Raw genomic sequence first — 24886 nt, forward strand, 5'->3', positions numbered from 1 at the left:
AATAAAACTCCTGGCATCTCAAAAAATCAATAAAAAAAGTAAATCTCAGGTCCATTGTGCACTAAATTTAAAATAAAGTATAAATAACTAAACTAGACAACAGAAGATAATGCTACAAGTTCTTGCAGAAATAACTAACCATTGAAATAAATTATTAATTACATAAAAGATGAGAAGATCTGGGACTGAGGCATTACATACACATCAAAATAAGAAATAAAAAGGATTTGGAATAGTTTAATCTTTAAGGAACCTCTCACCTTGTCCCGAAGCCCCCCCTGGTCCCTGTGGGGGAGTCCAGGCTCTCTCCAGGCTTGGCGGGCCGGTCGCGATTCATTTGCTGCAGGATGGAGCTCAGCTCGGTGATGACGGTGTTCTTGCTGTCCGGTGTGGAGGGGGGGCTGCGCAGCTCGGGGGGCTGATCACCCCACAGCTTGGATGTCCTTTGAGTGGGAGTCCTGGGAGGTTCAGAGGATGAAGGGGGAGGGGGAGGGGCCTGAGGCGGGGACCCGTAGGACTCCGGAGGCTCTTCGATGAGAGCGTCGTGGTAAAGCGATGTTCTGTTGATGACCGACTTGCCTTTGGGTTTGGGCGGCACAGGGGGCCGATCCACCAGGAAGGCGTGTCCGTCTGCGGTGGCGTAGAGGCTCTCCAGAGCGCTGTCGCAGAAACCGCCCTCTGACGACAGCGTAGAGATGCTGGAAACGGTGCTGGTGGTCTCCATGTGCTGAGGGTCCCCGCTACTGCGGCTGTCCACCTCTTCAATCCCCGAGTCACCCACCCCTGACTCGGAGTCAGGGGGAGGGGGGGGATACGTGGGTGGCATGCTGTTTGACACCCGCTTGTGTTGATCAGAGACGGGCGGCGGGGCGTGAGCGTGGTACGGGGGCAGAGCGGGGCCCCCGTTCCGTCTCTGCTGCTGAAGCATCTCTGCAATGGCACTCGCCTGATCGTCAGGAATGTCAATACTGTTGGCAAACTCCAGTGGCGGGGGGAGGGGCTCTGAGAAGTCAAAATCCTCATCGATGTCGACTGAGGCGAGAGGCGGTGGGGGGATGCGGAAGGGCAGCTTCACCGGTTCATCCAAGGACTCTCCTAACGGGATGCTCCGCCTCCTCAGGGACTGCGGCGCAGGATTGGCAGACAGTGTGTTAGCGTTTAGAGGTTCGGGTTGGTTGGGGTCTTTGAGCTCAGATGGTCTGTTGCTGTCCTGCCCCTCCACGTCTTGGTTGTTCACCTTGTTGCTCGCTTCGTTGCTGGTGTGGACCATCAGCAGCCCGGTTGACTTGGGCTGTGACGAGTCAGCCACATCCGCCGGCGCACTTTTCCTCTCCTCCACTGCCTGATGCTGCCGTTCTTCCCTCGCCCCATCGGTCTCGTACTTTTGCTCTGTCAACTGCCTCCGCAGGCCGCCTCGGCCCGGTCTTCCCATGGTCGCTGAGGAGATTGCAGCGAAACTCGTCTCAATCCCGGAGCGTAGCTTGGTGTCGATGAACAGCGGTTGGTTGAGGTCTGGTTTGTGGCTTGGCTGAATCGGGAGGGACTGGGCTTCGTGCTTGGGCGTTTGCTGAACCTGAGGAGGATTTGGTGGCTGATTCTGCGGATGGTTCTGTTGCTCCTTCATCGCCCGGTCACGAGCGGCCAGGGCCAGAGCAAGCGGAGAGTTGGGATCCAAGGGCTTGCCGGTGACAGGATGGAGGTAGGTCCCGTTGGCCCTGTAGTGGCTCTTCGGAGGAGTGGATGGGAGACTAACAGGACTGTCCAGGTTGGGACACTGGCCTGTTCTGGTGTTTAGAGGCTCCCGCACCACCGTGGGCTCAGGAGTGTTGAAATCTGTCATGTTGCCACTGCCGCCCCCAACAGGAGGACCAAGCTGCGCTGTGGAAGGTGGCCCCAATATCCTACGAAGCCGCTCATCGCTACTGAACATGCCCTCATCGATGGATTTTGACTGGCGGAGGCGAGGAGTCGGCGTGGGACTACTGAAGTCGTCATCCCCAATGTCTATTGACTGGAAGGCGATGGAGTGCTTTTTTGCCTCAAGCCTCTTCTCACGGTCCCGTACCGCCCCAGCAATAGCTGCAGCAAAGGGGTTGCTGAGAGACATGGGGTCCTCAGGACGCAGACCACACACAGCGGGCGTGAGAGGCGGGTGTTCAGGCGTGGTGGGCTCGATCTCCATGCTGCTACCCTGGCTGCTCTTGCCGCTGCTGCTGGTGGAGGGCTCCTTGACGATGATGGTGGGGATGGGGATGGAGGAGCATGTTCGCTCTACTGGTGTTGTGGGCATGGAAACCGCGCCCGAGGGGTTCGATGGCATGTGACACGCTTTCTCTGGACTGTCCTCCACATTGGACTGCTTCACTAGCATGCCCTTCCTTCGAGCTGGTTTGGCTGGCACGTACAGTGTCTTATTGCCCACCTCGGAGTAAGGGTTCTCCGGCACCGGCGTGCGCCCTCGAGTGCGCGTGCTCTCGAACTGCTCCGAGCTCTGGCGGAAATAGCCGCGCCTCAATGTGCCGGCGTCGGCTCGGTTAATGGTCTTCACTGCATTGGCTGAGTTCTGGGTGAAGCTGGGTCGTGTAGTGCCGTAGCTCTTGGGCGTCGGGCCAGCGGCGGAGTTGTAGTCTGGTGGTGACGGGGGTGAGATGGCCGGAGGAGGAGGGATGTCCTCTGAGGTGTCAGGCATGGAGAGGCTGCGGGAGAACTTCAGCAGCGGAGGTGTGAGATATCCCTTCTCCTCCTCTGTCGTACCTTGGAGAAACAGAGCAGAAAGAACAATGATGGGAGGACCTGTTGGAGACATCCCTATCTTTTATTTCCAGCATGGCCTCCTCTTTACACAGCAAACACCTCATTTATTGATGCCAGCTCTTTCTTAACCTTTACTTATCCATGCAGGGGATTCCTAAAATGTGTGAACGGCCAGAAAGATACAAGAAGCTGCAGAGTAATAGATGTTTGGGGAATTTACTTGTGAGTAAATGTGACCAGTTATCCAACAACTGGCCCTTCTCTAAGCCCGACCCTAGAGCAGCCACTGTCCAGTCCTATGTTATCAGCTGGAACTGGAGCGTTTGGCAAGGTTTTTCATGGTAAAATGCTGAAAGCGTCTGGCAGCGTTCAAAGGCTGCTTGAAATAACGAGTCGGGTCTCTTTCACCGTCCAGGTGAGTGAGACATCTGGGAGATGCTTTTGAATGTGTACCAGCATGATGGATTCTTTTTCATTCACATAACGTTACGGCACGACAGTGAAGCAACGCTGGCACACCCTCCTTGTCAAAACAATAAATATCTGTAAAACAATATATTAAGTTTCCCTGTTGTGCAAGAACATTGATGTTCCAGCATATAGTTGTCCTTTAAATGTGTATTTCATTCACAATTAATTCTGCGTTTTTGAATCCCTCTCAATCTCTAAGAAGAAACTGAAGATCCAACTCTTTTGTGAACATCTTCACACATAAAGGGAGGGTGGGGGATAAAAGACAAGTTAAAAAACTTCTATGCATTGCCTTAGTACACTTTGTGCTAATGGACTCAAAGTGACCCCACAGCACTGACTCATGTTGTCTTCTGACTAGATGTACGTCTCTTTGGCTAAAAGCGTCTGCTAAATGACATTTTATTATTGTAACAACACTCTGAATGTTGCTTTCAGATGCAGATTGTACTCCTTTCTGTCTGCTGCTCTCCAAACTGTTATTCCAGAAATGTGCTATAATTCTAGACGTGGGGGAAAATCAATACTGCACAGTATCAAGATATTTTGCGAGGCAATATAATAATTCACGGCCACTAAGTATAGATAGTTAGCGTTGCAGCGGCCTTCAGTATTTTTGCCATTTGTTTTTTTCCAGAGGCAGTATTGAGCTCACTGTTACTGATACTGGTATCTCATTCAACATTCAACTTTTTTTTCTAAGGCTTTCTTAAAATACTGGTTGGGAAACCACTATTAATTTTACTTTCTGAGGAAATGATTTGCTTGAAATATTGAATTTTGCATATAAAGTATGACTCACATTTTACTAGTGAAACTGACTGAAACATCATTTGGTCACAGAGGATTAGAGAAGTTCCCAATATATTATAAAGGGGGTGTTGGGTCTGCCCGTGGGGATGTGGTCTTGGGGACTCCCTGGGCCCGGGGGACTGGGCGGCTCTGCACCATGTGTGGAGTCCGCCTCGGTCTCCCCGGGTCCTGGTGGTCTCTGTGACGCCGTCCTCTATGGCTGTGGGCTCTGCCACCTCTCAGTGTGGAGGCTCCCTCAGGTTGCTTTTTCCTCATCTGGATCCTCGGTGCCTTGCCATGTCTCTACACTGTCAATCAATATGTGCTGTGTGTGAGTCTGAGTGTGTTTGTGTGCGTGCATGACTAAATGCGTGTGTGCATGTTTGTGTATGTATACTTACAGATGTGTATGTGGGGGAGGGAGGGGTGGGTTTTGTCATTTTTATTATTTATTGTTTGTTTTTTCTTATTTTTTGTAAAGCACTTTGTGTTGCATTTTTATGTATGAAAAGCGCTATATAAATAAAGTTTGATTTGATTTGATTTGACATCAGTTCAGTTCAGTTTGACTGAATACTTTGTTGGTCAGTCTGTGAGTTTGACTCTCATTGTGGACAAATAAAAAGACTGAATTGAGATGGATAGACTGAGAATATTCTCTTATTGGACAAAACAATTCTTGATTGAATTTAATTTGTAGACACAAAATGGAGTTAAACAGTTGCAATATATTGTATCAATACTCACCATATCGCAAAATGCTTAAAATCACAATAATATCATATCGTGACTCAAGTATCGGGATAAAATTTGATCGTGGAGCCAATAAAGTGATTCACACCTCTAAAGAATTCCCCTTTGAATATCTTTTTCTCAGATTTTATAGAAAACAACATTTTGACATGTGTGAAAGCCAGGAATCATGACTGTAACCAAGGGGGCTGGACTTATCAAAGAGTCAATTGAAATTTTGATGTAGGAAATAAGGAGAAAAATAAACATCCATAAGAAATACAGAATAATACATTTAATCTCTCTTCAGATGAAGCAGCATTGGAGCAGTTATAGGAGCTTTGTGCATAAAAATGACAAATTATCTCAATTAAAAGAGCAAAATGTCTCTCACAGTGTTACACCAGTTTTAATTGTTATAACTTCAATGTCAATGTTAATGGGTGACACTGTTTATCGTCACAGCGGCGTCTTCAGACCAGATGCTAAAAGTGCTTCCCTTGCAATAACAGGCACAGATAGGCTCTCGTTTCTTGTTATAATAATGATGGCATTGCAAATCAGGAGCACTGTGAGTAATATTAGGCTGCGTGACGTCCCTCCAGTTCAGCAGCGAATCGAGGCTTCAGCATTAATGACCTCCAATATTATCGCCTGGAAGCACCCTGCTGACTGGATCATTCTAATTTATCTATAATTAGCTTTAATATTGCTTGAGCACACAGAGAGAGTCCTCTGAGCATTAGAGGGATATTACGACAAGCTGAAAGCACACACACACACAAACACTACCTGTACATGTGTTCGCACAGTCACACACATACATACAAACACACACACACACACACACACACACACACACTACCTGTACATGTGTTCACAGTCTCACACACACACACACACACACACAGAGTAATGCACATTACCGGGTATATGTGTTCAAACACAAACACACAAACACACACACACACACACACACTACCTGTAAATGTGTTCACACAGTGACACACTATGAGGGCGAACTATACTAAAACGCCTTAACCGCGTTGCCTACGCCTGCATAAAGACTGATGAATAGGCGTGCGTACAGGCACGCGAGTACACCAGATAATGAAGGGGTGACAGGTGACAAGTGTCGTGCCACATGCGTACGTAGCGGACGCCTGTGCGCACACTCGTCTCAATGTACAAATAATTATTTACTTTATGATGACGAATTTTGAGTTTAACAGCCGCTTCGCTTCACAATTCAACAGTCGATGTATTACCAAGAGAGACCGATGAGACAGTTTGAGCTATTTCAGTCTACACATGCACACGTTAAGGCGTCTGAAGCGTTGGCTTTAAGACAGTAACACACGCGCGTTAACGCCTGTAACGCATGTACGCCTACAACAGTATATCAGGACTGTACCATTGCTCAGATGCCAAACTGAGGAAGAGGCTATGCACATTTACGCACGAGGTCCACTTGATCATCAGGACCTGTCAGTTATTCATTTTCTATGTTCTGCAGCATATCTACACAGATCACCTGTTACACAGAGTCTCAGCTTCATATGGTATTGTTTATAAGAAAGCATAACTTATAGATGAACCCCAAGCCCCAACAGAGCTGTCAGGATATTTCTATTTTTAAGTGGCTGAAATTATTATAATTATCCCTTTCACCCTTGCTATCATTAAATATCAATTCGATATCATTCAAACCGAGAGAGAGAGAGAGAGAGATACTATCTCGTACGTACGAGATAGGCTGTTTTGAGGGAAGTGCCTGACGCACGATACAAAGGGAAGTGAAAGTCAGCAAAATGCAGCATAAATAAAATGTTTTACCTTATTGGTTAACTACAATTGTCTGTAAAACATAATGGACTGTGCACAGGTGCCGAATTGGGTTAAACAGTGTAGATATAAGGTCCGATGGAATCATATTGTGAAGAGACTGCGTTGTCCACTTGGCTACTTAATATTTAGCGGTGACAGCCATTATGGTGTCTGCAGGCAGCATAAACCTACTTAATAGCAAGTTAAGTACACACCTGGGCTTTGTTTGTACATCTCAGCTGATGCGTAATGAACTGTATGTCCTTGCGCATAAAATTACTCACTACGCTGGGAACTGGCTGTGAGCGTCGCACCTTACTACATGCAGTGTAGTGAAGTTTAATTGCACTTAGAGGCTATAATGTTAGCTGTGACGTTGACTTCATCGCTGTGTGTGTAGACTTGAAATAGCATAAACTGTCTCATCGGTCTCTCTTGGTAATACATGGACTGCTTGAATTGTGAAGCGAAGCAGCTGTTAAACTCAAAATTTGTCATCATAAAGTAAATAATTATTTGTACATTGAGACGAGCGTGCGTCAGGCGCCCGCTCCTTTCGCTTGTGGCAGAATGACCCTTGCTATTTGATTTCCACAAACACTACACAGCGTGTGCCTGTACGCTCATAGAGAATTGTACTTAACAGTCACAACACTGCGCAACAACGCGTGTGCAGCGTTTACGTGACGCTTGTCTGTCCATTGAAAGTGAATGGAATTTACATGCACACATTAGAGGTGTGATGTCATCGCATAGGCGCTGTACACGCATTTTAGTATAGTTCGCTGGCATAAAATGCCCTTAACACACAGACACACATTTAAACACAGACAAACACACACACACACACACACACAATCCGTACCTATGGACTTCTGCTTCTTCAGCGTGCTCTTCTCAGGTAGACCCAGAAACGCTCCGGGCACGGTGGGTGGCACCACGGCGACGCCCTGCCGTTCGTGGTACATGGACTGAAACAAACAGAACGTTTGTTAATGACTCAGACAGAAACACAGCGTCATTAGTCTCTGCTGCCTGAGGACAACAACACTGACAGCAGTTAGTCTGAGTGGATCAGTGAGAGTAAGCTGCAAAACAAACTGCTGGGAAACAGAAAGAAAGTAAAATCACTATATATTTTTCTTTTAGGGACGTAATCTGTGGATATAGACAAGAACAAACTCAATCTAAATAATGTAAAAAAAAACAAAAAAAAAAACATTAAAAGATTAAATAATATAATAGACTCAAAATTACAACAAGATCACATAATCACAAACATCATACAATCCTGATTCTAAATAAGTTGGGTCTCTGTGTGAAATGTAATAAATGCAAAAAACAAAGGTTTATCATTTTGAACATACGTTTTATTGCTTTTGTACAGGAAAATCAAATTATTGCATAGATTTATTTGTTTTAGACAGTTTATCAATTTTTGGAATTGGGGGTTGTAATATGTTGTATAATCAAATTATTGTAAAGTCAGCGTATTAATGTGAGACACAGCAGGCAAAAACTCAGTTTTAAGATTTTGGGCTATTAGAAAACATCCAGAATACACATTTAGGTGTTTATGTTACTACATTTAGTCAACAATCTGTTATTCCTACTAAATTCACTAAAAGTAAAACATACATTTTTTTTTTAAATTACAAAATATAAGTATTAATAAATGTTATTTATTATTCAAAATATAGGGAATTCTACAATGCATATCTTTAAAGCTTTTTTGTCTGAGCAGCACTGACATTCACCAAATTCTTTATTCTGAAGGTTTTTACATAGATCATTGTTCACATATCATTCATATCCTTATTTATAGAATATTTTAACCTTAGAAACAAGGCAAAAAATATTTTTTATATGGCTGTTGACAGGATTTTCTGATTTAAAGAGTGATAAAGATTTATCTAAAATTCCGTCTGTAAAAAACGTTTACTGTAATATATCAACAAAATAAACAATCATTTTTAACCCTGGCTTTATCCAATGGTAAAAATGTTCTTCTGGAAATATATGCAACTTAGCTTAGCTTAGATAATTCCTCATTTGTAAGTCATTAACTGGATAAGTTTCATGGTCATATCTATAATAAATATAAATATTTATTCACCCTATTCACATGTAGTCTCTCTACAGAACAGGTGTTTGTGTATGTTCTTAGAACATTTTTCCTTAAAAAAATATTTTTTTATGGCTTTTGACAGGATTTTGTCATTTATGGAGTGAAAAAGATGAAATCATCCAAATTTCCCTCTGTAAAAAGCTTACAATGTGTTCACATTTTTCTTCTTGAAATATATGCAAATTAGCAAATATATAATAAGATAATTCCTCATTTGTTAAATTTCAGAAAACATTTGTCTTAATGTTAGCCATCAACTGGCAAAGTTTTATGGTGATATCTATTATTAATATATATTTCATCACCCTATTCACCTGCAGTGTCTCCACTGAATAGGTGTTTATGTATGTTACACCTTTTCCCATATTTTTCAATGTCAGCTGAGGTCATTGCTCCTATATCATTCATAGTCGGATTCACATTTTTCTTCTGGAAATATATGCAAATGAGCAAATGTTTGATAGGATAATTCCTCATTTGTAAAATTTATGCAAACTTGTAATACAAAAAGATAATTGTCTTCATGAAGTCATCAACTAGGAGTTTCATGGTAATAAATATATAATTTTTCACCCTATTCACCTGCAGTTACTCCACCTAATATTTCTTGTCTGTTCTACCTTTGCATGTACTTTTCTTTAGTTAACCTACATTCATATCAGCTGCTGTGACCAGGCAGCGGCTGGACGGCCGTGGTTTGATTGTTGCGATCTTCATGTCAACGGGCGAGGCCTTCTGGGCGTGCGTCATCTCTTCCACTTTGTCTGGAAGAGAAAGCGAGCAGTGATGGGTGAGCGACAGAGCGGGTGAGGGGCGGGGCTGAACTTGCAAAAGCTCTTAAAGTTTGTTTCTCATTTGGGGCCAAACGCAACAAGCTACTCATTCACAGTGACCCTCCCTGAGTGTCCACACTGAGCTGCAGATGAGACTGGAACAGAAAACATTGAAACAGTTCATGGAATGTGTCGGGTGTTTTCCAGCCCTGCAAGCCGTGCACGCTCTTTTCCAAAAACAGCCGACTCAGCAGCATCATCTCAGGGTCGTTCCCTCATTAAATGTAAAATGAAACGATGAATATGAGGCCTGTCAAGTTTGCTGTTATCTTTCTCACAGTTTTTTTGTTCCTTTTTTGCAGTGTGTGAAAAGGTTCAACAACAAATTTGACAGAAGTGAACGTCCCCTGGTGTGATGATGCCGTCAGAGAGAGTCCACCTGAAAAAGTTTTAGCTCAGAGAAGCTACATGCTAGCCCTGATCTGCTCTCTTATACTGTGTGACCTCTGGCTCTGTCTACGGTGTAAAAGCTTCCATGCATTAAGGGGGAGTGATTACTTAGAGTGACTTGGAAAACAATCCTCTTCTTCTGCGCATCTACACACAGAGGAGAGGAGTGGGGAGGGGGAGAGGTGAGGAAGGGAGGAAAGGGGGAGGAAAGGAGCGTCAATGACCTTAACTACAGTTACAGCTAAAACACAATACACACACACACACACACACACACACAAACAAACACACAGACACACAAACACACACAGAAAAACAGGGAAAAAAAGGCACATTTCCTCGCTCTCCCAGTTGGATCGCTGCTACAGCGTATGAGACAACATGTAACACGGTTACCCTGGAAACCCATCGGTAAGTGAAACATTTCCTGGAATAAACCTCCCCCTCCACACACACACACACACACACACACACACACACACGCCTGCAATGACACAGGAGGAAAAAACAGAAGGCACACATACAGATTTTACATCAGGTACAGTGAACAAACATTGACTTTTTTTCCCTCCTTCCTTTCCTTTCCTTTCCTCCCACCTCCCCTCCCTCCCTCCCTCCTTCCTTTCCTCCCTCCCTCTTTCCTTTCCTCCCTTTCATTTCCTCCCTCCCTCCTTCCTTTCCTTTCCTTTCCTCCCTTCTTCCTACCTCCCTCCTTTCCTCCCTCCCTCTTTCCTTTCCTCCCTCCTCCCTTTCATTTCCTCCCTCCCTCCTTCCTTTCCTTTCCCCTCCCTTATTTCCTTTCCTCCCTCCCTGTTTCCTTTCCTCTCCTTTCCTTTCCTCCCTCCCTGTTTCCTTCCCTTCCCTTCCTTCCCTTTCCTCCCTCCCTTCTTTCATTTCCTTTTACTTTCCTCCCTCTTTCCTTTCCTTTCCTCCCTTCCTTCCTCCCTCCCTCTTTCCTTTCCTCCCTCCTCCCTCTCTTTCCTTTCCTTCCTCCCTCATTCCTTTCCTTTCTCCTCCCTCTTTTCCTTTCCTCCCTCCCTCCCTCCCTCCCACACACAGTCACACACAGGTTAAGTGTTGTGTGAATCCTCATATCATTAAAACATCTGTTTGAGGCTTGACATTCTTCCTGAAATTAAACCATGTTGTTGAGAAAGCACTCTGAGGTGAACTACTCCTTTAAATCAGACTCCACGCAGATCTGAACCGAGTGAGAGAAGAAGAAACAACACTCTGAACGGAGGAGAGAGGAGCTTTGTGCCCGACATCAGGACGACATTAAAACATGCAACAACATTCAGAACACAATGAACATCTGTAGACAGGTTGTAAAATCATGCAAATACACGACGGGTGCAACACCGTTTGGTCTGAGTGTCAGACAACTCAAATTCTTTCTAGAAATATTAAAAGAAATTGTCAACAAATAGACCAGGGTTAGTTCATCACAGCGAGGTGGGGTGAGGAAGGTATGTAACATCTATCAGTTATCATAAATACTGGATCATTAACCATGCCTACAGTCACTTACCACCTTTCTTTTTCCTTAGAGTGGCTTAGAGGGACGACAGAAACACATTCGAGTCTTTAAAGCACAGAAACAGACTCAGACCTTCTCACAGGAATCAAAAAAATATACTTTGTTCAACATCTGCAGTCAGGGTATTTTCTGCTGTGTGCATGTGCAATTTATTTCATTCAGATATGAAAACACTAATGCACTTTAGCCTTAACAACGCTACTGAGCAGAACTATTTCTACTATAAATGTAGAAAGTAAAGAATGAAAATGCAAATGTGTCAAATAAGCAGCTGCAGAGGAAACATGCTGACCGGAGGGATTTTATCTGTCAGCAGTTTCAGTGACTCCCTCTGCTGTCATTTATTTATTCATTCACCTTTCAGCCCTGTGCTGCTCTCTGCACACCTTTCTCACACACACACACACACACACACACACACACACACACATCAACACACACACACACACACTTACCAACAATTAAACGATCTATCCAGAAATATGCAAATCACAAGCTGACTCAGGTGTTTTTGTTGTTGTTAATGCATCTTTCAATTGAAAATTGTTGTCTTTTTTTGTCTGATGGATCAGTTGACCAATTAATAGTTTCTCAGAGTGTTTTATAGAAGATATGGAGCATCTCACACCCCTGTTGAATTTATATTCCTTCAGATTTTCATGAAGTTAGAGTTAGATGTGTCTGTCCTCCCTGTCTGTCCATGCCCTCTTTCCTTTCCTCCTTCCCTCACTTTTTCCTTTTCTTCCTTTTCTCCTTCCTCCATCCATCCTTCCTTTCCCTCCCTCCCTCCCTCCCTCTTTCCATTCCTCCCTCCCTCCATCAATTCCTTCTCCTTTCCTTTCCTCCTTTCCTCCCTCCTTCCCTTCCCCCCTCCCTCTTTCCTTTCCTCCCTTTCCTTTCTGTTCCTTTCCTTCCTATCGCCTTTCCTCCCTCGTTCCTCCTTGCTTTCCTTTCCTCCCTCCTTCTTTTCTTTTTTCCTTTCCTTTCATCCCTCCCTCTTTCCTTTCCTCCTTTCCTTTCCTCCATCCCTCCTCCCTCCCTCCCTCCTCTCGACGTGTCCTCCCGTGTCTCAGAATCGCTGACTGCTCTGCCTGTCAGAAGGTATCAGGATGCTGCAGCCCTTTAATGCGACACACAGTGGGTCCTGTGAGCCGGTCCTCACCACACACACAAATATAGGAACATAAAAAACAACAGAGGTCATACTGAAGTCATATTTCTGACGGATGTTGAGCTCTTAAAGCTGCAGTGACAGCTCAGACAGCTGATGGGGGGGCTGGGGGGTCCTTCATGCAGAGGAGATGCAGGGAGGAAAAGCAGTTATAAACCAAAGCAAAATGATCAAATGATGGAGAGTGAAATTGCATCAGCCGGAATAAAAGCTTCATTCAGCTGCAGCGAGCCGACGGAGGCCGGACGGCGAAAGGTTATGCAGCATTAACTGCTTACCTTTATCCACTATCGAGAGATTAACCGACCAATGAGAATCAGGTGGAAGAACAAAGATAGAAAGGCGCTGTAAGACCAGACTTTCTCATCACATCCACAGTTAAACAGTGAAACCGGGGTGCTCTTACCGAGTTCCTCCAGCTCCGAGGTCATCGACTTGGAGCGCATGGACAGGGCGGTGGTCGGGGCGCGCTTCGGCGGTGGAGGAGCTGCAAAGACACAAAACATATGAGGGATTTGTTTCCATTCAGACATAAAGAGGCATTAAGTATTTGTTTGTGTTAATGAATGATAATATTACTTATTATTAGAGTTACTGTAATTGTATATAACCAACAATAACTGAGAGTTTGGTGCCGATGTAGGTCAATAACAGAATATATAACCTTTAAAAGAAGAAATAAAAAATGAAAAATTGAATTAATACGCAGTTATTATGGTCTTATATTTTTTAATATTAGTTTTTATTTTGTTTCCAATTCAATTTGTTCAGTTCAGTTTACTTTCTATTTGTGCTGTCAAAATTAACACGTAATACTTTTTTTTTTTTTTAAAAAGCCTGCTCAGGGCGAGTTAAATGTTTGCATGGCAGCTGGGTTCTTGCAATATTATGACATCATGTGTACATCGATACAGATCTATATATTGGTTAATTGGTGCATGATCCGGCTGCATCCATGCATATCATAAATTCATGCATTATTATAGCTCACAGATAGAACTGATCTTGGGAAAGGTCCATGTTCATAATTATAAGATCATCACAGACAACAACAATGTGGCACTTTATAGTTAACAGAAGGTTTATTTTTATTCTTTGTATTAAAAAAAGAATGGATTGTTTTTTCATTTCAATATCTGGAAGAGCTCAGAAATAAAATCATATTTTAGTTTTTTTGTGAGTTTTTATAAATGTAACAGGTTGTGTGTGTCAGGAGAGCAAAACATGCAACTAACCTGGTTACTCAAGTGGTAAAAATATATATATAACTTTTTTTTGCTACTAGAAGAAGCTAAAGAGTAAGCCATCTCATTTCCATTCATTCTTTTTATTTAAATAAAGATTATGACTCTTTAGCCATTTTTGTTATTTGATAACCATTAAAAATAAAACTATTCTGTATAAGGGCCAGTAAAAATTGACAAAAAAAAACATTAAGTTGAACCCTTTAAATATTGAACATGTTAAAAATATAAAATAATAATCAATTAATGCAAAAGTTCAGGACTGACTGAAGATATTAGGATCATATGGAACTAGTATTACTAGTGAAACATGTCATGATATCTTGTTGATAATGTCTTCATATCTGAATAAAAAAGGGTTTGTCCTCTTTACACATATCCATTGTTACTGGCTTCAGTCTTGAGATAATAATATTACAGTTTTTATTTGTGTTAGTATCATATTCAAGTGTTTATTTTAAATATATCAGAGCTATTTTTCATGGACAAGATTTAAGAAGTTCAGAACAGGTATTACAGAAACAGATGAACCACTAAAATATTTCCTGCATATATTTTATTTTAATTAAGCTCATTTTGTGAGCATAAAATATAGTTTTCCCCCCTAAAGTCTAGATTTATGTTCATTTCATTTCAGTTAACTAAACTCTTCTAAATCCTGATTTTAGTTGTAGTTATAACCTTTCAGAAAACATACTGTTTTTTTAAGTTTTGCTGCAGCCTCACTTCCTCTGGTAGGATCAGTCCTGTACTACAGGTAAATGTTGGTGAATAGTAAATTGGTATAATCTTTCTTGTTATTCTACTTCTGCTTCTGTTTCAATATGTTCTGGCATTTCACAGTGTGTTGTAATGTTCAATAGACTCCTGTACCTGTTAGTGTTGATGGGTTAGATAAGTTTTAAATGCTTCAGTTCTGATCATCTAACACGCTGTAATTATGCTGCTTTTACTTCTGACAGCCAGCAGCTAAATATGGGAAACATATGAACTTCTGGTTCCATGTTATTTTTGTTGTTTGCATTGTGAACATGGAGTAAGTCAGATTCCTCGCTGCCTCTGAGGGATGTTGTTACATAACACATCATTAGTCAGCAGCCTGCGTTACTGCAGTCTTTGGTAGTCTAATACGTCTGTTAGCAGATCCATACAGCATATACAGCACCATGTTACTACAGTAAAGTGTCCAGCTGTGTCCTGCTGCTGCACACCTGAAGCTCCTCTTTATCAGTTAATTTAATATAGTTTTATTTTTAGGAACAACAGCAGTCACTTTTACCACAGTTTACCCTTCTCAGTTTGAACCTCAACAAGCAGTTTTTAGATTTTTGCTCTTTTAACATTTTCCTCTCTGTGTCCTTGTATTTCTTGCTGCAATATATAAAATATCTATAAATCTATAAGTCCTGCAGCTCTATGGAATCAGCACAATCATGGCTAGAAGTGGGAACAACTCAAACATGTCTTTGTGCAGAATAACACAGTTAGAATGGCAGAAATTATAAAATAAAATAAAAATTGGAATAACATGTTCCCACAAGTGTCACAAATGTTGTAAAAAAAAAAAAAACGTTTTCTCCACATATTGAAGTATTGTCATGTTTCCAGCCTCTCCTGGCCTCTCCTCTCTGCTCTGTGTAAACAGATTTTCAGTGAATATTTGTCACGTGACCGTTGGTCTCAGCAGAATCAATCAATCAGTCTTCACAGTGTCTCTGAGGAGCAGAATTTAATGTTTTTAGCAGGATCTGGTTAGTGCAGACGCTTTATTTTAAATGAGGCATGTAGAATAAAGAGATTCTGACACAAATATCAACATTTAACACAAGCTTTGGTCACTTTTTATCACAGAAACATTCATAACCTATGAACCGTCGGAAAGCTCAAATTTCAAGTTTCTCTCTCAGATAAACTGTATATTTTTGGCAACTGTTTAAAGAAAACACACATTTGTGGTTCAGAAGGTTGAACAGGATATCTATCTCTCTTTATAGATTTTCTGTCTTTGTACCTTTTTTGCGTGCCGTGTCGTCGGGGTCCAGATTCCGGCTCACCGTCACCACCTTGATCAGGAGCCGGTTTCCTCCCTGGCGGATCATGTTGACCACCTGTCTGTGGCCCACCTTCACCACATTCTCCTGGTTCACCTGAGAAAAACACACAACAGTGGAGTCATTAAGGGTGTCCAGAACGGCGTCCTCACTTTTGTATAAAGTTAGAAACAGATTGCTCACTGTAAATAATTGTGAGCAGAAACAGGCAGAAACTGTCTGATCCTGTCAGTGTGATTGTGTGTTTGAGAACCTTCTGAACCACACATCATGATTTTATACTTTACATCCCTGGCTCGTCCACTAATCTGATTTAGCAGGCAGCACTGCGGGTGACCATGAAACCTCTGACGTGGAGCCGATAATGCTGAGTTTACCAAAGACAGGATGTCAGATGTCATAAAAGATGTTTCAAGGCTTTGTTAGAATACTCAGCTCGCTGTTGAAAGGCTTTTTTATTAGAACGGCTGCAGTCTTCTGAGAGCCTCGCTGTCAGTGTTTATGCAAGACACACACAAGAAAAAAGAATCTCTGCAAAACAAATTTAAAGCTACAGTCCTTAACTTTCATGACTTTATAAAAAAAACAAGTTACACATAATGTGCAGCAGACAAGATGTTTAAAGATCTGCAGCAGCGTCCTGGGGAGGCTTCATGCTGACACTGAAACTATTTGCAGGTCGACAGCTTGTCAAAGTGACTGACAGCAACCTGACCAACCACAGGGAGAGGGAGGGACTCATATTATACAACCACACAAGAGTTTATCAGTTTAAGGATTAGATATCTTGAACAGGGGTTTTGAAGAAACCATGAGATCATGAATAGTACTGTAAGCCTGAAAACCTTTAGCAAGTGACTCGCCTGCATATATTTTACACCATGACTATTTATATCAGCAGCGATGCAAACTTCCAGATGGTTGCAACATTTGAGTCAAGATTCAAGAACTTCATTATTATTGCACAAACACAACTAAACTGCAGTTGTTCCATCCTTAAACAGTGATGGCATTCAGACAAATGACATATATAAGACTCACCCACAGTGCAAAGAACAGAGCAATAGAAAATATTAAGGTACAAAAGTCCAAAGTAAAGAAAACACAAGTAAATAGTCCAATATTGAGCAGCAGATAGTGTGTATGGTGCAGTGATAGATATTGATGATGACAGATATTGCACATAGTGTTTAAAAGGTGAAATATTCCATTCTGACCCAGTCTGATATTAGCTGCTTTACAGTTTAAGCTACTGTAAGATATTTTATTGAGTTTCCTTTGAACAGAATGCTCAGAGTTCATCACAGTTACACGTGAATATGTTGCAGGCTTTTACTGTCAAAGGTACAAACAGCTGGAAGAAGTGACTTATAATTCTCATCAGTTCAGGTGCAACTAACTTGCCCTCGGCTGCAGAACAGTGAACGTTTTAACATGAAGACTGTTCTGTTTGATGCCTTTGTTTGCAGTGTGAAAGTTCATAAAAATTAAGCTTATTTGAACAATTAATATCCATTTTTAGTCGTGAATATTCACATTTAGTTTGAAATTAATCATGATAGAGATAAACTGACGTGCAAGTAAATCACACAATTATAAATCAAAGATCAGAAATGTTCTTTACAGGATCTGGTTCGTGAATCACTGTAGTAAGAATCACTAATAAAGTGATCCCGACAGAAATGTCACCATTTAAGGCTTCAGTTTAGTCGCTTTTTCTAAAGAAAACTTTCATAATTTATGATCCATTAAAGAACTGTCAGAAACTTCAGATCTCGACAATAATTCCGGTTTCTTTGATTTTTTTTTTCTACGATAAATGGAGCATTTTTGGCTATTTAAATAAAAATCAAGCTTATTCGAACAAAATTAGATCTATTTTTCGTCACGTAGTATTCAAATTTTGTTTGAAATTAATCATATGTAAATATACTGACTTTCACACAAAATAAATCAGAATCAATCATGTCTTCACAGTGTCTCTGAGGAGCAGAATTTAATGTTTTTAACAGGATCTGGTTAGTGCAAACGCTTTATTTTAAATGATGCATGTAGAATAAAGAGATTCGGAAACAAATATCAAAAGTGATTTTTGTGTATTTTTGGCGATTGTTTAAAGAAAATATACATTTAGAGTTCAAAATGATATCTATAGTTTGTTGTGTAATAATCCTATTGTGTCTGAAATATATCATGATAAATAAATAAAATGCTCTAGATGTGCAAAGACTTCCATCTGCAACAATTTTCATCACATCTAGTCATTTTACGAACAAAAATGTCATCCAGTTGCAGCTTCCCAATTTTTAGGATTTGATGCTTTTTATTTTTATTTATTTAGTTTGTTTATGGGAATAAACTGAATTAGATCTTCATGCACAAGTTTAATTTCTCTCAAGGTGAGAAGTTGTGACCTCTCCTGTGATTCCTGCCGCAGATATTGGCTCACAGCACGAAGCAACTTCAAGAGAAAAGAGCGAACGAGTGGATTTTAAACCTGACCACGGATATGTAGATGTGCTGTTCGTGCTTTCTTCCTCTCCTGCTGCCAGTCTTCATAATTGCAGTCTTCATGTTGGAGGCAGAGAGGGAGCGGCGGCCGCGGCCTCACGGTCCGACTTCAAACACAATCAGAACAAGTTGATTTGTGGCCAAAAAGAAAAAAAAATCCTGCTGCTGAAAATTCAGCTGCGATGGGGTTATAATTAATGTGTGTACACATTACACACACACATCCAGCAGCTCATATATTAACATCTGAATGTAGCTGGTACCCTAAACGATGCACTCCCCCACACTGCGGCGCTCATATCAGATTTTTGACTGTGCAAATAAACACACACACACACACACACACACACACACACACACACACACGTTTTATACTTTCATACACACACATGCCCACACGTAGGGTTTTTAATCTCATTACTGCTCCTCTAATTTAATATGAGCCCTGCTGGACTGCTCCTCCTCTCCTCTCCTCTCCTCTCCTCTCCTCTCCTCTCCTCTCCTCTCCTCTCCTCTCCTCTCCTCTCCTCTCCTCTCCTCTCCTCTCCTTCCTTCCTTCCTTCCTCTCCTCTCCTTTCCTCTCCCTCCCTCCCTCCCCTCTCCTCCCCTCTCCTTCCTTCCTTTCTTCCTCTCCTCTCCTCTCCACTCCTTACTTTTCCTCCTCTCCTTTCCTTTCTTTTCCTCCTCCTTCTCCTCCTCTCCTCTCCCAGACAAACAGAGGAGGAGAGGTCAGATGAAGGGATGAAAAAGAGAGAAGGAGGTTGCCTGGAGCAACAGAGGCAGAGGGATGATGGATGGGAGGAAGGAAAGAAAAGCTAAAGTGGATGAGGGGAAAACATCGAGGATGCTGGAGTGACAGCAGCCACGGCAGTGGCGAGGACAGGCTGAAGACGGAGAGGTGGACACAAAAACAACAACTTTATTTTCTCTCTTTGGGGTTATTAATCTAATAAACGCGGCCCGGCCATCACCAGGGCAGACATTTTGGTAATTAGAGAGAAATGCTCCAACAGCTGTTTGAGCGTGACCTCGTGTTCCCTCCGTCCTGCTCCATCACACACACACACACACACACACACACACACACACACACTGACACAATCCACTACACAGGCACACACAGCTCCACTATAGGGGTAGCCTTATGTAACCTGCTCTGTCTTTCCACACTATTATGTAACTACGCTTGAAGGATGGCTACACACACACACACACACACACACACACACACACACACACACACACACACACACACACACACACACACACACACATGAACATACACACTCATGGATATTTCTTTCTGCCAGAAGCATCGTAAAGAGGCTGTTTGGACTGGAGTGACTCTGAAGAGGCCTTACAGCTCAGAGACATGTTTTACAAGGATTACAGCCTCACTGAGGGCGCATTTCTTCAAGGTTCACTTCTGATCTCTGTACAGAGATCAAAATATGTAAAATAATTTGGTAAAATTAAGACTTCTCATTTTTCCCTTTATTACTATCAATTGCAACCAACATATTTTCAGTGTGTTTGTCTGTTTGCAGGATTACAGAAAAACTAATGACCTGATTTTCATGAGGAGGAAAAAAACATTACATTTGAATCCAAATTACTGGACAGATACACAAATTATTTTTTACTTTTGTTAACAATGTGACATAGTTGAATTAAATGATTGAAAAAGTGAGTTCTGGATAATTTCTCTTGTTTCTTCTATTCATGATATCACACAAATACTGCAAACTTCCAGTGTGTCGTAACATACAACTCATCTTCTTTGTAGAATTGATGTTGTTTCCACCTTACGACTTCAAGCTCATGAACCCATTAAAGTCCAAAAAAAAGACTTCCCAACTTAGAAAACAGATGATAAAGCAGGGTGTGATTTGATTGACAGGTGGCTGTCATCAGGATAGAAGCAGAGCAATGCGTATCCACGGCAATGTGGACATCTAAACACAACTTTGACCTTTTTACTGTGTTTTCACTGCTTTAGAGTTTATTTCAACATTTTGTTCATTTAAAATGCCTTGTTCACTGTTCGGTCAGATTAAAAGACTCCAAGGAGTTGCTGTATACTTTCTCTGGTCAGTAATGAACATTTAATTGAGATAAATTAAGTCCAGATATGGTCTCTCCTGGTTTCAACAAACAAAGATTGAGACAGCCATAACGCTGAACTCGATGCTTCAAATAGGCCACAAACCAACAGGGGACGTCACCGTGACTACGTCTATTATTTATATGCAGTCTGTGCCAACAGATCATCTACGATGGCACAAATGTCACTTTTTCTGCTGTTATCTCAGATTAATAATATAGCAGAGACAGTTTAGAAGCTCCTCTCTAGTATCTCTGAATACAGAAACCTCCTGGAGTGTTGCCATGTTTGTTATTTACCTCCAGCCTGTCTGACATCCCTGGTGTGTCCTCCAGTGAAAACCTCCAGTAACATACAAACACACGGTTAACAGCAAGTATAACTTCTCTCCACAGACTTCAGCCTCAACCAGCAGATTTACTGTGCTGCACAGAAACGTCTCTTTCCAAACCTAAAGGGCAGGTGGACCTGAGCACACACAGCTTAATGTGACTCCCTGTCCCATCTGCAAAGAGAGAAAGTCTCACCGGAAAGAGTGCAGTAAGCTTATATAGCATATAGTTTATTAATAAGGAAAAAACACACACAAGGTTTCCAAAATAGCCAAAATATATCAACAAACACAAGATATGATAGTTTGTTTGTCTTAAAAGCATTTTTACTGTCTGGTGAATTAAATCATTAACTTTTGCATTGTAGTAGTTTATTAATGTTTCTTTATGTGTGTATTGCACTCATAAAAATATTGAATACAAATAAAATACAAAGACATAATTACTTCTGCTCTACTGTTAGTTAACTGGTTGGAGAGAACGATGTCATTGAGATGCAGATCAATGCGTCGGCTATCAGCTACATGCAGACGATTAGTGATATTGATCATCAGCACGCTGTGAACCAGCGATCAAACTCTGACACACACACACAGGGTTCACATTAATTTGTGTGTGTTTGTGTGTGTGTGTGTGTGTGATGTAATGAATGAGAGAGAGAGACGAGTGCATTGCTGGTCAGGCTGAAAATAAAAATGTGGAAGAAAGATGAAGCCTGAAGGCCATAAACTGCCAAAACGCTCCCAAAGCAACAACTACAAGAAAGAAAAACAGCTTTGAACCAGCAGCTTTATTGCTGAACATTTATAGTTTAATCAATAGTACACAAACACACACGCACGCTGATAAACACACACACATGGATGCAGAGCACACAGAGGAACCAGGGCTCAGCTACAATCTGCATGTAGGAGCGTCCGTCTGTCGGATCAGGCAGCAGCAGCCGATTCAGAAGCCATCATCATTATCATAACCATTACAATAGTTCCACAACATTAAGCATCATCCGGCCCATTTAGCCCGACACGCCCCGGGTCCATCCTGGTGCTCAGTCCACTCCCATCTGATGCACACACTCCTCACTCGTTCACTGACAGCCACTAATCTGATTAATCAATTATAATGTGACCTGAGCAGGCGCACGCCACAAAGTGATGACACGCCGCTAATCCATGCTGTCAGAGGAGGGCGGGGTTAACAGAGGTCAGCTGATCCCTCCGCAGTCATATAAATACAGACGAGAGGATTCATGCATCAGTGAGACTGCACGGCCAGCTGTTACAGACTCAGAGTGAAGAGATAAAAACTGTCCCCAGAGTTGATTCAGGTACGAGTAAAAAATTTAGAGTTAAAAGAACTGCAGAGACCTTTTCTCTTCCAAAGCTTCAACTCAAGATATCGGCAGACATCAATGCTCTCGTTTTCCCAAAATTAAAATCAGTTTTTGCAGAATTGTTTGTCTTTATCATGCAATCAAACAGAATATACATGGGCAACCAAATTTTGTTTTCAGACACAATTCTCTGTTATTTGTGGTTTCATTTTCATTGTGATATGTTTGGAAGACATTAATTAATAAAGTTTTAAGAAGATATACACTTTACCTGTCAAGAATAAATCACATTGTCACAATAATTTAATGGAAAGAGGTAAAAACAACAACATTTTATTCCAACTTCATGAGCAACTGTGTATAACAAAAAAAAAGTTTAATTGCTAATTGCACGTAAAATAAATGTGAGATTAAAAATGTAGTAATGTGAGCTGAAAACTTTTGTTTGCAAATCCAAAGGTTTTGCTTTTGAATCCAAAATGTAGCTTCCTTTGAAAACTTTTGCAACTTCTGGATTTGCAAACAACATTTTTTTGATGAGCAAACAAAGTCTTTCGGTTCACATTTATACATTTTTAATGACAATAATAAAATAAAATGTTTTTTTGCTTGCAATTACATATTTTTTTTAAATTATAGTGTCAATAGTTTTTCTCTCAAATCTATTCTGTTTGATGCATTATTAAAAAACAAAAGTAACTCCATAAAACAACACATTATTATTTTCATATAGTCATAAAGTCTGAATAATAAACGCTCTGTTATAGCTCCTGTGTCTTTAAGTCCCCGCATAAAAAGCTAAGTCTGTTCTGATTGGTCAGTGCTTCTTCCATATCTCTCATTGCAGCTGGAGAATGACTGTAACTGCACTTTCTCCTGTGAAACAAAATATTCACAATCAAACATGTTCCAGCAGGAATGTGACCCACCAACATCGAGGAAAAATCAACACCAACAACAACCAAGATGAAATGCTTCTCTGATGTTAGCATGTGGCTACATACAGCAGTAATGAGCCTGAAGCAGACGACCACCTATAGAAACATTATTACATAACAATCTTCAGAATGTCTGAGATCATTTTCACATACGCTTTTCTCAATATTTAAAACTCTGGCCAACATCTGGTATTGTAACATTATATATATGACCGTGAAAGAGAGGAATAGCATAATAGTTCTTCTCTAAAAAGGTCAGTATCAGCCAATCAGATCGCCAATTCACTGGTCATTTATATTTTTCTGTATTATGTCATCTAAAACTGGTAAAATCCGCCAAGATTAGCTCAGTTTGAACTGTAACATCTGATTTATTTTGACCAAGCAATCACTGAAACATGTCAGGACACATAAAAAATTACATTAGAATAACATTACATTAATAATGCATTTATATGAAGGATTAAATTTAATGAAATACACCTGCAAAGGCCTGTGTGTGTCCATGTACCTGTGTATGACTGCATACTTTCACACAAACATAAAAGCTGCAGCAGAAACATGGAGATAATCTGCATCTGAGACTGGGACGGCTGGGAGTGTGTGTGTGTGTGTGTGTGTGTGTGTGTGTGTGTGTGTTTTCCCCTTGTAGGAAGCTGAAGTACTTCAAAGCAAGCTCATTAAATACAGAAATATACAGGCTGGAACTGTGTGTGTGTGTGTGTGTGTGTGTGTGTGTGTGTGTGTTTAAGACAGAAAGACACAGGAAAACATAAAGAAGAATAAAGTGAAGGATTGAAATAGGATGAGAGGGGGCAGGGAAGATGGAGACAAGAGTTTTATTCTGATGACTCAGAGTCCTAGTTAGAGGAGTCTTGACTCTGATGAATCATGTAGCTGAATATCAAGCTGATGACGAGAGCACATGTTAGGGCACACACACTCTACACAAACACACACTGCATGCAGCATCCCTTCAAGCCAGAACATCAGCTCCACACACACACACAGGCCAGGCTCACTCCAATGGAAACACACACAGTGACTCTGCAGACTCCACCATATGAGTCCACTGACTGACTGACTGACTGACTGACTGACTGACTGACTGGTCTGTGATTGAGTCCAGGTCACGAGACAGAGGACAGAGAGACATGGAGGACAGAGGAGGACACTAATGGATAGTTGGTAGCTCAGTTAACTACCACTCTGCCCCACTGGCACAGATCCAAACAGTCAGGCGGAGCAGCGACAGCAGAAACCCACGACTGCATCACGCCGCCGGCTCACACCCACTCAGCCTGACACATGGCCCTCAGGCAGCACACACACACACACACATACACACACACTCTTCAATCTTTGTGCTACCAAATAATAGTTAAAGCGTCACTTCAGCCAAATCACAAGGAAATATACATCAGACCCTCAAAACCCACATATTTCAATCTGCTTTAAACCTGTGATCCATTCACCCGGCTCTCCTTCTCCTTTTTTTGTTTAAAGATATGTTTTTGGCCATTATTGATAGGACAGAGTGAAGGGGGAGACAGAGGGGAAGATATGCGGGAAAGGGCTCCGAGTTGGATTTGAACCTGGGCCACCCGCTTACGAAGACAATGCCTCTATGGTACGCGCTCTACCAGGTGTGCCACTGGGAAAGACCCTCCTTCTCCTTCTTGTTTCTGTTATTGCTTTCACTAATTGTAGTAGTCTGTAGTTTTTGTTTGAGTGT

The 24886-nt window shown here is 41.7% G+C and overlaps 1 protein-coding gene and 1 long non-coding RNA gene across 2 annotated transcripts in view; both read right to left on the reverse strand.

Annotated features, from left to right (window-relative positions):
- LOC131983354 (SH3 and multiple ankyrin repeat domains protein 2-like) overlaps nt 1-24886 on the reverse strand; it is a 270915-nt gene that overhangs the window by 22419 nt on the left and 223610 nt on the right. Inside the window, exons 18-22 of the mRNA XM_059348080.1 lie at nt 15894-16029; nt 13045-13125; nt 9356-9468; nt 7442-7547; nt 261-2754 (exon numbers count right to left, since the gene is read on the reverse strand). Of these exons, the coding sequence (XP_059204063.1) occupies nt 261-2754; nt 7442-7547; nt 9356-9468; nt 13045-13125; nt 15894-16029 (2930 nt within the window). The remainder of the gene's footprint in view (nt 1-260; nt 2755-7441; nt 7548-9355; nt 9469-13044; nt 13126-15893; nt 16030-24886) is intronic.
- On the reverse strand, nt 11328-13000 carry LOC131983365 (uncharacterized). Its single transcript, XR_009395469.1, has 2 exons — nt 12917-13000; nt 11328-11482 (listed from the first exon to the last, which is right to left on the reverse strand). It is a non-coding gene; the product is annotated as an uncharacterized LOC131983365 (long non-coding RNA).

The sequence above is a fragment of the Centropristis striata genome, chromosome 2, assembly GCF_030273125.1.
Source record: "Centropristis striata isolate RG_2023a ecotype Rhode Island chromosome 2, C.striata_1.0, whole genome shotgun sequence".
Classification (NCBI taxonomy): domain Eukaryota; kingdom Metazoa; phylum Chordata; class Actinopteri; order Perciformes; family Serranidae; genus Centropristis; species Centropristis striata.